Here is a 13,320-nt window from a genome sequence, read left to right on the forward strand (position 1 = left end):
CCTTCGAGATCCTTCTTGACACAGAAAAGCCATGCCATCATGTGTGACTGATACAGAGGTCTATTACCAAACAACTATAACGGCCCTTAGTCACTGTTAAGTTGGTTATTTTAAATAACATTCTAAATAGATTTAAAGCAATTTAAAGAAAACCACAATTTAAAAACAATAACATACTGTCAAATAAATTATGACTATTTGTAAAACTAAATTATTATCATTTTAGTCACGAGAGGGCAGCATAGTGATCTTTAAATATAAAATTCTTTGGCACTTTTTTGGGAAACGCTATTGATTGTGTCATTGGAAAACTTGGCAAATAGCACATTGTTAGTTGTTATTAGAGTCCAGGTTCTTCATAATTAATATACAGGCAGTCCTCTGATGTTGAGCCAGTTAAATCAACAGAATTTACTAAAGAATAACTGGCCCGTTGTGGGAACATGCAACAAATGAGAAACAAAAATTCTGTTTGACTACAGTAGTGGTACTTTTATATTTGATACTTTTATTATTTCACTCATATAACACATTTTATTTGTGTTCATAATAAATATGTGTCATGTATTATAAAAATGTGTGCTCTGGCTGCATGTAAGACAGCCCCTGCACTGGAAAGAAGATATTTGAGAGAGAGGTAGGGTGATTTTGAAGGCCATAGAATGCCAGTGATTTAGCCCCCTCTCTGAGACTAGCTTCCTGTTGTCATGGGACACCAATTCAATTCAAGACAACCAAAGTATAACCAACGTGATAAAGGGAAAGTATTTTCATAATAAACTATGATCTTTGGAACTATGGTTTGGTCAGGGGTCAGGAACTTAAGATATAGAAAAATATGTTTATTTATAATTGTATATCATAAATTCAGATGAAAGAAAATAAAAATAAAATACCATAAGCAGCATGATGACAACAAATCTGCTTCCTCAGCTGATATGCTGGTGTTAAGGCCTGTGGTTAGCAATATGTAAAATTATATGGCTCAGATTACACAATGAAAATATTGTTCCTACATATGCAATAAGACAGAAGTTTACAAAAACAAACTGTAAATGTACTGTTTTGGTAATATAAATGAATAAAATAACTGTAAAGCCAACAATAGCAATTTAACAGTGCTCAACATTTAAAGTGTTTAACTTGTCAAACATCTTGCCATTTGGTGCCAGTCACTGGGGGGTAATTATAGTACATTTTTTATCAGTTATGTATATGCTGCACATTTACTTATAAACTGACATTCAAAGCAGAAGTTGTGTTATATTAATAAACACTAGATAACTGTCACTACTTCAAATAATCTCTCCCCATTCATCACTTACTAAATTGCTTTTACCGTTCAGAGTTAAAAACATTAACACAAATATACTTATACATTTGATATGGAATAAGAAACGCCACCTGAAGAAGGTGCTTTCAAGAAAAGAAATCTTTGGAAATGGCCTCCACAAAGTTAGGGGCGGACATTAGGATGCCGATAGTGCAGAGAATCGTGAACACGGAAAAAGCCATCAGGCAGAGGCGGTCGATGACCGATGCGGCGAACTTCCACTCATTGCACATCGACTCTTCCTCATCTTGGGCGCGGAAGCGCTTGCCGATGTAACGCACCTCCTCCAGAATCTTGGCCAGCTCAGTGTCTCCGTGCCCACCGCTTACAGAAGGTATGTGAGATCCAGGAAGGAGGGTGTCTTCTTCGGCCACCTGCCGGCCGCAGACCACTCCAGAGTCGGGCGAGGCGGTATAGCCCAGGTAGAGTACGTTCCCGCCGAGCGGGTGGGTGGTGCCGGAACCCGGCTCCCCGCTGGACACGCTGCTGCGCTGCTGCTTGTGGCCACAGGCGGAGCGAACCCGGTTCTCCCCCGGACGTTTCATCCGCAGGAACCACGCGCACCAGTTCAGCAGCACTACACGTGTCTAAGGAGCAGAGAGCACCCAGAAAACGCCGTCACTGTGTGTGTTCTACGCATTTAAACACCACCACGACATCAGAACCGCATGATTACGGTTCGATGCAAGACGAGGGGCTGGGAGTGCCACTCACCCAGGATGGCATTTTCCCTCCATCAGCATCATGGTAGTGGTACTGTAAGACCCAAACTGTGGCGATCACAGATAAGCCAACAATGACCATGGTAGTGGCAAAGTACTGGGCTGATCAGAGACAAGAGGACCCCTGCTTTAGACTTTTGAATATCAACCATCCATATAGGCAAAGTGCCAGATTCAAAGAACAATTCCGGCAAAAATAAAATAAAATAAATAGACATACCAATTAAAGGCACAGAGTCGGAGGTTGCAGGCATTATCTCTGCTACCAGGAGCATGAAGACAGTCAGTGAGAGCAGCACTGTGATGCCTGCAAACGAAGAATATTACACACTGCAGTTTCACAATCCAATTATGTAACAGAAGTCATGTTAATCTGGTAAGTAACCTATAGCCTTTCTATATTTTCCAGCCCCATTAAGGAAACATATTAATAAAAAAACAACCTGGACTTAGAATGATCTAATAAATCCTAAAGTCTTACCCACTGATACATTTGGAGACATTTTAAATAAATTAGACCCTTGGTTCAACAGGCACATTACTCATTTAAGCTCTAATATTCCCCATATTGATTCTGGAACAGGGAACAGCCATTCCTAATGAAACACCCAGTGTAAGGCATGGATCTGCCAGATGGACCCCACAGTAATACCATTTAAGATAGACAAGAATAGACAAATAAATTAAGCTAAAACGTGACTTCCTGCACAGTGTCTCGGAATCCGCTCTGCGGGTCTCTGTGGGAAATATCACTTTAAAATCGTTCGACTTGAAAATAAAGGCATTTGGCCGGCCAAGCTCTGCACTCGCATCGATCACAGAGATCTTCAGCGAGACCATCAATCTCGGGGCCAACCGAACATCTTCACCGAGGCAGACACCATAAATTGTCAGGTTGCTTCAGTGGCAATTCCACAAGATGTCACTTGCCAAGGTTATAGTCTAACCTATACTAAAGCGAAAAGACTAGTGTCAGAGCACTGACCGGATAAAAAAAAAAAAGTTACTCAAACATTATATCCAACAGATACATAAATAATTTTGATAAATAATTGTAGCTAACTGGAAAATGTTGGCGTGCATTCTCTCCTTGATTTGATTGAAACGCCTGCATATCTTGTAGTCGTTACATCGCCTTGGGGACTCCAAACGATGACTATGCTACTCTGCAGTTCTGCATGATACTGATGACGATGCAGATTTCGCGTACCGAGGGAGATCTTCTCGCCTGAGTCAGCGGGCAGCAGGAAGACCAGCAGGGCAAGCGTTGAGATGAGGACGCAGGGGATGAGCAGGTTCAGGCCGTAGTAGAGCGTACGCCGGCGCATCACCACAGTGAACGTCACGTCTGGGTACGGCTCTGCACAACAGACGTAAGTTGTCTCGGTTCTCCGGCCCGGGACCTCTGATCAGCGGGTGACAGAAAGCGAACGTGTGTTCGATTTACCGCGGGGGCAAAAATGACATCTGTTCAACTTGTGGAAAAACATTTTAGATAACGCATTTCAATAATTTCACATGTTTACGAATGTGTTTGGTAAAGGTTATAATGTGGAACGTAATTAACTTGAGCTTGGGTTTACAGCTGGACAACATGTCGTTTGTTATTTGTTACTGGAATACTGGCCTTTGTAAAACTGATGTCCAAAGGCTGTTACATGGAAATGGAAATGCCCAATGGCCAAACATTCCTGATAATAAATCTGAATAATTCCACCTGTCTAAGAATGACTGAATATATATCAAAAGGTATATTGGACGTGCATGTGCACTTTGAATTGATTTTGCATTAGGACCAAACCAGGATATTCTCTATTCTGTTGGTACAAATATATCACCTTACCCACAAGGTCCCATTCCCCATTGGCAATGTAGCCTGTGATATCAGCCTCAATCATCTGCAGGTCCAGAGAGAAGCCCCCATACGACCATGAGCCGAACTTCAGGTCACACCGCTGGACATCGAAGGGAAACCACCTCACGTCAATGTAGCAGGTGCTCCTGAATATCCCTAAGAGAAGACCACAGGACGACTAGAACTAGCAGGAGGAACACAGCTCTGGAATAGGGGCCCCTTGTTTTCATCACAATACAAATCCTAACACAATGGTGGTCTCTTTATTTCAGTTTCTGACATACTGCAATATCTTTCTTCTTTGAGCCACAGAGCACCGAGACCCCTGGGAATGCTCTGTGAGCATTTGCAAAGCTTAAGCGTAATCTTCTCGAGCCGTTTGCAGCAATGCCACTTCGAGAACATTATTTCATGCATTGGTGGATTTATATTTGACAGAGTCAGGTTTGGCATATGATGGGAAGAACAGGGGAAGCAGGGGTTGTGTGATCGGTGATGCATTTCAGCACAGAGCAGACAGCTCTGCCCCCCCCCCTCCCCACATCAGGTCCTTTAGTGATGAGACAATCCATCAGTGACCCGCGGGGCAGCGTGACAGAATCGGGTCAATGGCGTCTCAATCAGCATGACAGCACATCAGCCCTGCTCAAAACGGAGTGCAGATGCTGAATGTTTAGCATGCAAAGTGCGGTTAAAAGTCATCGCATGCATGGGAGTTTAGTGCAGTCTGCAGACAGCCGAGTGCAGCAGAATACAGCCACCCAATGACCAAATGTGCAGCTGGAGATGAACGAGACTTTACGGTACCTGGGGGCATGTAATGGCAGGCACCGTTGGAGCCGACCAGCACGTTGGTGTGAAAAGTGGCATCGAATCGCTCATCAGCGCTAAAGACGCATATATAATATATAATTTCTATGCACACACACACACACCTCTCTCTTTATAAATAGTGCTGCTTGAAAGTTTGTACTTGGAGCATTTTAGATTTTCTGTTTTACCATGCTTAAAAATTTTTTTTTTATATCATTGCCAGTTTTTGAACCACAGTTGCATTGGTCAATTAGGTAAAAGGTTCACCGGAAACCCACGAGTGCTTACATTATCAATAAAGACCAATCAGATGAAACGTCCTTGGGAAAGGACCTGAGCCACATTGATTAAAAGGGAGAAGAAACCCACCAAACTACAGTTGTGCCAAGGTGTAAAACACACAGATCAACAATGCCGAGAGGAAAGGAGACGTCCAAGGACATCAGGAAGAAGGTGGTGAAGCCCATCAGTCTGTGGAAAGATACAAGAACATCTCCAAAAGATTTCAGCTCCATCCAATGTAAGACAAATCATTTACAAATGGAGGGAACTCAACATCACCACAACTCTGCCCAGGAGTGGACGGACATCAAAACACCAAGAAACACCAGAAAAATAATAATTCAGCTAAATGCCAACCCACATATCACTTCCAGAGTTGAAGACCTCTCTGGCATCATGTGGGATAAATGTACATGTGTCTACAATCAAGTTAAAAATCAATAGACATGGCATTTCTTGGGAGAGTTGCTAGATGGAAGATTCTCCACTCAAGAAAGAGTTGCCCATTTGAACTTTGCCAGAGAGCACTTGGACAAACCAGATGAGTCCAAAATTGAATTATTTGGCTACAATCACAGGCACCATGTTTGGACAAAAGACAACAGTGCATATGAAGAGAAGAACCTCCTGCCAACATTGAAGCAGGGTGAATGTGTGAAGGCCTGGGTCTGTTTTTCTGCCTCTGGATCTAGACAGTTCCCAAGCCTATCAACAAATTCTTGACCAGACTCTCCTCGGTCAGAAAGTTGAAAATGGGGTGGAAATGGATTATTTAACAAGACAACGACCCAAAGCATTCCAGCAAAACTACCAAGGAATGGCTTAAGAGAAAAAAAGATTTGCACTCTGGACTGGCCCAGTCAAAGTCCGGATCTTATTCCCACAGAAATGCTGTGGCAAGATTTGAAGCAGGTGGTACATGTTAGATGTCCCTCCAGCCTCTTTCAACATGCAATAAGGAGCGGGCAAAAATCCCAAAAGGAGATGCAAGATGCTCGTTTGTGGTTACAGAAGATGATTGGTTGAAGTAATGGCTGCAAAAGAGTTCGTAATACTTTTCACATATACTTTTGCACTTGGCAGGTTTTTTTTTGGTTCAACTTTTGTTGAATAAATAATGAAAATATACATCATTCTGTGTCCCTTATTTTGAAGGTCTACTTTACAAATTGAGATCTGGATGTTCATTTCATAAGATTATTTTACATTTTTTTAGAAAACAATGACCATGTTTGGGTGGTATACAAACTTTCAAGCAGCACTGTAGATAGACAGTTATTCTCCAAGATATGGAATCAATGTCTTTAAATGATTTGCTGAGGACCTCATCATAAAGTAAAACGATAAAGCTAACAATCTTTAAAAAGCTGCTACAGTGTAATATGGTGTAACTCGGTAGTAACTCGGTGATGTTTTCATTCACTACAGAACAGAGAATATATCTTCTTGTACTTTAACATACATTTCTTCAGGCAGTCTAACAACTTCCCCTACAAACAGACACTCTGCAGTAGGTCAGGCATGGATTTCTATAGACGTCTGCTCTCCACAACAGTGCACAGGTATTGAAGTGTAAACACTACAGTTCCACATACCTGTTATAAAGCAAGATATCAGGCTTCCAAATCTGGTTTTCAGGGAATCTTACACTCATCACACCCGGATATTCTGAGGTGTTCCATTTGAGATAATGATCATACCAGTACTATAAGAAAAAGATTTGGAAGTTGGAAAGTGATGTAGTAACACTGATTATAATTGATTCTAAATATTACAGTAAACACTGAAACAGTTACTAGCTCTGAACTTTAGCTTTTTGGACATACAAGGTATTCCAGGTGGCTGCCTCTATGCATTTCTATACATTTCCACAAATCAGAAGATTCAGAATCTAATGTGATCAGAAAACTTAGCATATGATATAATGTTTCTTATAAACATCATCCATTTCATATTTCTTGTAAAACATAACGTTTATGCTTTTATGCTTATGGTTATGCAAATACAGTGCCTTGCAAAAGTATTCACCCCCCTTGGATTTTTCCCTATTTTACTACATTACAACCTGTATGTATTGAATGTGATGCATCTGCACAAAATAGTCTACGTTTTAGAAGTGAAATGAGGAAAAAATATATGTATATAAAGAATATGAAAATAAAAAACTGAAAATTGGCAAGTGCATATGTATTCACCCCCTTTGTTATGAAGCCCCTAAAAAGTTCTGGTGCAACCAATTACCTTCAGAAGTCACATACTTAGTGAAATGAAGGCCACCTGTGTGCAATCTAAGTGTCACATGATCTGTCAGTATATACACACCTTTTCTGAAAGGCCCCAGAGGCTGCAACACCATTAAGCTAACCAAACAACACCATGAAGACCAAGGAGCTCTCCAAGCAAGTCAGGGATAAAGTTGTAGAGAAGTATAAGTCAGGGTTGGGTTATAAAAAAAATATCCAAATCTCTGATGATCCCCCGGAGCACCATCAAATCCATCATCATCAAATGGAAAGAACATGGTACCACAACAAACATGCCAAGAGAGGGCCGCCCACCAAAACTCTCAGCCCGGTCAAGGAGGGCATTAATCAGAGAGGCAGCACAGAGACCAAAGGTAACCCTGAAGGAGCTGCAGAGTTCCCAAGCAGAGACTGGAGTATCTGTCCATATGACCACAATAAGCCGTACACTCCATAGAGCTGAGCTTTATGGAAGAGTGGCCAGAAAAAAACCTTTACTTACAGGCAAAAATAGGAAGGCTCGTTTCGAGTTTGCAAAAAGGCATGTGGGAGACTCTCAAACTGTATGGAGGAAGGTACTGTGGTCAGATGAAACCAAAATTGAATTTTTTGGCCACCAAGGAAAACGCTATGTCTGGCGCAAACCCAACATATCTCATCACCCCAAGAACACCATCCCCACAGTGAAACATGGTGGTGGAAGCATCATGCTGTGGGGATGTTTTTCAGCAGCAGGGACTGGAAAACTGGTCTGAGTCGAGGGGAAGATGGATGGTGCTAAATACAGGGATATTCTTGAGCAAAACCTGTTTACGTCTGTCAGTGATTTGAGACTAGGGCGGAGATTTACCTTCCAACAGGACAATGACCCAAAGCATACTGCTAAAGCAACACTTGAGTGGTTTAAGAGGAAACATGTAAACATATTGGAATGGCCTAGTCAAAGCCCAGACCTTAATCCAATTGAGAATCTGTGGTCAGACTTGAAGATTGCTGTTCACCAACGAAAACCATCTAACTTGAAGGAGCTGGAGCAGTTTTGCCATGAGGAATGGGCAAAAATTTCAGTGGCAAGATGTGACAAACTCATAGAGACTTATTCAAAGCGACTTGCAGCTGTAATTGCTGTAAAAGGTGGCTCTACAAAGTACTGACTTACGGGGGTGAATAGTTATGCACACTGATGTTTTCAGTTATTTTGTCCTATTTGTTGTTTGCTTCACAATAAAAAAAATTTTAAATGTTGAAAATTGTAGGCATGGTCTGTAAATTAAATGATGCAGACCCTCAAATATTCCCTTTGAATTCCAGGTTGTGAGGTAACAAAATGTGAAAAATGTAAAGGGGGGTGAATACTTTCGCAAGGCACTGTATAACTGAATATATAGACACAGTACACTAATAGATGGAGTGCGTCACGTTGAGGTCCCCGAACCCTCCCTTTGGGCGTGTGTTTACGTCGTCTGCGTCTAATTGTCTGCGTCTGTGGATCTTCGTGGGTGCGGGTGCGTCCTGTGATAATCCATCGCACCTGTGGCTCGTTTCGTCATCACGTGGGGTTTATGTAGTTTGTCTATTTAATGTGCGTTTGCGCAGTGTCTTGTGCTCGTCGTTGTTTGAGTCATTCGTGTGTCTGTATGTTTGAATGTTATACGTGCGCTGTCTGCGCTATAATTGTAATAAAAAGTGATGTCTGCGAAGAGAATTCTGTCTCGTCCGTTGCCTTCCGCGGATCGTTACAGAGTGTGCTATAGATTTTGCTTGTAGAATATATAAGTGCACATTGGAGCCTCACAGTTTAGCTTGTTATGTGTCTAAGAAAGAAAACAATATTTGCTGAATTTAAAATGCATTAGTGCACCAACATATACTAATGAAAACACTTTCAGCAAAACTTTTAAGTGCACAATCAATCTCTGACTTCCTAACGCACACTTTTTGTCCTTATGTTCTAAACTGTGATATATATATGGGGAGGTGTCGAGGAGGAGCTAATAAGGACCATCTGGCTGAAATTATAAAGACCATCTGTCCGAATATGTACGCATGCTCCTTAATTTTCTTAATGTGCACATCCACTCTCAGCTGTAGAAGCTTGGCCAGAGCACTGCGCTGGATACTTGGACAAAGGTCAAGAGCATCTGCAAGATGTTTTCTGCGCCATGGGCCAGACGCATCAAGCTGACAGAGGAAGTGCCCAAGCAGCAAACGCCATGTTGCGCAATGCCCACACCGAAAAGGTCCGTATGGGCCAAGGCAGATGATCCACGGCTCCACAGGTACTGGTGCAAATGGGCGATGAGGTCACGGACCTTTTCAAATTTGCCAACAGTGTGTGGGTTTGGGTGTGCGTTTTTTCAACTTAAATAATGCTTTGAGTTAAGCCGAGATGCTAGATGTTATGACATGAGTTTACATCAGACTGTGGTAAGTGGTGCCAGAACAAAACCTCGTGTGTATGTGTGTGTGTGTGTGTGTGCTCACCAGCTGTAGCCATATGTTTGTGGTAAGAACTTGATTCTTCTCATCCTGTGGATGTGGAAGAAAAGCAGGCATGTTTCAAATAATGGAAAGTAAATCTCTAGAACAAACAAATAAAGGTTTCTCACTGGTGATAACTAAAAACATCTGTCAATAACATGTTATACTGGCACATTCTTCTAAAGCTTTAGGCACAGCTGCTGATTTAGAGCACCACTTTTTCTTATATTTTAAATATTTCAATGATTGTCAACATCATCCAAATTATGAATGTATAGGTAAAGCTACCAGTGAATACAGATATTAGAAAGATACAGCAGAGGCCTGTAAAATCTCTTCCCACTGACTGTGACTGTGGACTGTGTCCACCGCTCCAACTTACCACATCCATGATCTGCATTAAATTTAAGCTGAAATTGACAGTGAGGGTGTGCGTGTCATTAAACACGGGTCTTTCCAGCGGGTTGTAATCCCTCATGAGATCTCGGTACAGTCTCCTCTGATGCTCTCCTTGAAGGGACACTGTGTGGACAGAATTAGACAACTAAGAGAAAACAATTAGCTTTCCTCTCAGTAACCATGTTTCGCCCTGAAGCCACACACAGAAAGTCTTGGGCACTGAGGAAGTGATGGAGAAGTTAAACAGAGTGCTTACAAGTCAACTTAAGCAGCTTCTCTAGCTCATTTAGAAGTAAGCCTATTGATTCTAAACCCTCATTAGCGACTTTCTGCAGATCTCAGAACCTGGGGCCCCCCAGCAACACTCCAACACTCGTCACAAGCACATACTTAAGTCTTCTGCAACTGTAGCTGCTGTTGGGTTTACACCTAATTTAACATGTGCAAAAGTAGTGCACCTGCAATGTCATCCCTGCAGGTTTTACCAGACGTTGATAAAGCCATGTACCATGTATCATTTACTTTACTGGCAGAGACATTTGTATTCACGGTGGAGTGTTGATGAAGGCTTCCTTCATGTCAACCTAAATTCCCATAAGATCTTTAGCATTTATAACCAAATTTCACCCAGGGCCATTCACTTGATTACATCAGGCACTTGAATTATTCAAAGCTACCTCTGTGATTCATTCGCTCTCAATAAAGAGACAAAAGAAAGAAAGAGAGATGGAAAGAGATACGTAGCTCAGAAGATGTAATCCCTTGACAGTATTAGAGTCTCTATATAGGGAGACAAATCATGAAATGCAATCCTAAATTAAATGTATTGGGTCCGCATATGCCAATAAGATGGAGGCAAATGGAATGCAGTCCAATCTCGCTAGAAATTCCATTAAATATTGTGATTAAAGACCCTATAAGAGTCCTCAGTTAAAGATACAAGCAGTGACAAAAAAGGATATTGCAGAACAAATGTGATTCAAAGCAGAACCAGCACAAGCTTTAAAATGTGGCTTTTTACATTCCCCATGGGGTTGTGAGATATTGTGTGATGCGTGAAGACATCACGTGCCCTTGTGCTCTAAGGAATAATGTCAACATTTCAATGACCAATTGCATGCAACAGTTCTGAAGATTTTGCTGTGAGCCACCGCAGTAGTAAATTAACTTCAATCCAAAAGGTTGCAAGTGCAAATCCTTTCAGTAAACACTACCAAAGTGGCTGTAAACATCAGACACATACTAGGATTTAATGTGCATGTCGTTGCCTCATGAATTAGGCATTTTATGGCCAAAAGTTCACAATTATATATATATATATATATATATATATATATATATATATATATATATATATATATATATGTGTGTGTGTGTGTGTGTGTGTGTGTGTGTGTGTGTGTGTGTCCTCCTCAGTAACCAAACGTGCCAGTTAACGTTGGAATAAACAATGCAGTCTTAATCAGTCTTAAGTGCGACTGCATAAAAGGCCTGAATGAAAACGTCGAGCTAACCAGTCGGACTGTAGTATTGACTGTAGTATTATTTCCCATCAGAGAACCATCAGCTCCTCGTCAGGCTTTTATGCCGTTAAAATATAAACAGCTAAGGAGCCATTCCTCAGCCACAATACACGTTTTAGTTAGAGATCAAAGAACAAAAACCAGCGCTGAATCTGAATGAATTATTGTGACGATAAACTCTGCCGTGATTATATATATAAAGAGAAAGAATGGAAATAGAGACGTATAGTCCCTGCGTGTTAAAAACTCGTATTACGCTACATCAGGATTAATAGGGCAATAAGCATTGATTCAACAATTCGCACTTACCACTCCATAAACAGGCTGTAACTACTAGAGAAACCGTAAAAGCACAAGATCCCATTTTAAAGGTAACACAGCACTGGAGATCCTGAGCAAATTCGTAGCAGTTCGGTCCAACGGTATCCTCCTGAGAAGTCGTCTGACCCCACCTTTACTTAGAAATGATTACTGCGTCCGATGCGGATATCTGGATGTGGATGTAGTAGCGGTGGAAAGCACGGCGTGTGCCCCGCCCACTTCTGATTGGTCCTCGAGCTCCGACTGGGAATATTAATTAGTACAGTCACTGAACTAGACAAGCGTGGACACCTGAAACCAGAGTGGCTCTTGGCTACAGGGGAATTAACATCTGCGAGCAGATCACAAAGTCTCCTCAACAAATCAGATTTTCTCTAAATAATAACGACAATCTTCTGACAGGAAAGTCATGTTTGAGGCGCTTATGTTTCCTTAAATATTTATCTAGTGAAGGATTTAAAGGTTCTCAGTGTCCCATAAATTATTGCTAAAGTGAACTAACCTATTGATACAGTACTGTAAACTGATTGTAGTAATTTTAAATTTATTTTTATTGTAGATTTCCCTTTGCTTTTGACATAGAAGGGATTCAAAGCTGAATCTTTAGGAGAGGTACATTTGCAAGAAGAAGTTGGTTGATTTTTTTTAAAGCTACTCTGTAAGGGTGTAGCATCATGGCCGTCTGGTATTTCAAATGGGGCACCCAGTGAACCCGACAGTTGAAGCTGTGAAGTAGTAGCCCTTCTCTAAACCTCTATAAAATCTTCATCTTCATCTCCAAATGGACAAATGCCATTCACCATAAATTTCCATTCAGTGACCTATGGGTTTCTGGCACCACTTATAAAGATCAGATTAAGGTTTATCCTGATCACACCCTGTGACAGCAGGACACCCTAGTACACTGCTTAATTTGCAACAATGCAGATTTTCCTTTGCAAAGAGCATGTTGTTAAGGGTTAGAGTTTTATATTTGGGAAGGGTGTAGTGACACAGTCTTCTGGTATGTTCATTGGTCTATCAATATGACACAACAGAGGAATCCTTGAAATCAGGTACCTCTCCAAATGTCTTTTGGAAACCCTAGTGCATTGTTTAATTTGCAAATTATATGGAGACCTCCCATTGCAAACAGCACATGGTTTAAGGGTTAGGGTTTTATAGTTGGGAAGAGCATAGTAACTTGGTCTTCTGCAATGTTTATTGACCAACAGTTACATCCTCAAAGTCATGGGACGTCTCCAGATGTCTTATTAGCATCTCCCACTCACCATATGTGTCCATTCAAAAACCATATGGTATTGGACAGCACTTAGTATACTTGCTGTATACACCCAACTAGTAGGCC

General features: G+C 41.3%; 1 protein-coding gene across 1 annotated transcript; it reads right to left on the bottom strand.

Annotated features, from left to right (window-relative positions):
* Positions 1 to 110: 110 nt before the first annotated feature.
* On the bottom strand, positions 111 to 12,138 carry chrna7a (cholinergic receptor, nicotinic, alpha 7a (neuronal)). Its single transcript, XM_077023434.1, has 10 exons — positions 11,961 to 12,138; positions 10,112 to 10,251; positions 9,733 to 9,777; positions 6,601 to 6,710; positions 4,718 to 4,797; positions 3,899 to 4,066; positions 3,266 to 3,460; positions 2,276 to 2,362; positions 2,048 to 2,157; positions 111 to 1,920 (listed from the first exon to the last, which is right to left on the bottom strand). Exons 1-10 carry the CDS (start codon positions 12,013 to 12,015, stop codon positions 1,420 to 1,422), a joined length of 1,491 nt encoding a protein of 496 aa, XP_076879549.1. The 5' UTR covers positions 12,016 to 12,138; the 3' UTR covers positions 111 to 1,419.
* Between the last annotated feature and the right edge of the window lie 1,182 nt (positions 12,139 to 13,320).

Source organism: Brachyhypopomus gauderio, chromosome 12 (assembly GCF_052324685.1).
Source record: "Brachyhypopomus gauderio isolate BG-103 chromosome 12, BGAUD_0.2, whole genome shotgun sequence".
Lineage (NCBI taxonomy): Eukaryota > Metazoa > Chordata > Actinopteri > Gymnotiformes > Hypopomidae > Brachyhypopomus > Brachyhypopomus gauderio.

Coding starts and splice junctions, on each gene's coding strand:
- chrna7a (XM_077023434.1), bottom strand. CDS start 12,015: ATGGGATCTTGTGCTTTTACGGTTTCTCTAGTAGTTACAGCCTGTTTA. Junction 9,778..10,111: donor TAATGCAGATCATGGATGTG/GTAAGTTGGAGC, acceptor CCACATCCACAG/GATGAGAAGAATCAAGTTCT. Junction 1,921..2,047: donor GAGGGAAAATGCCATCCTGG/GTGAGTGGCACT, acceptor TCTGCTCCTTAG/ACACGTGTAGTGCTGCTGAA.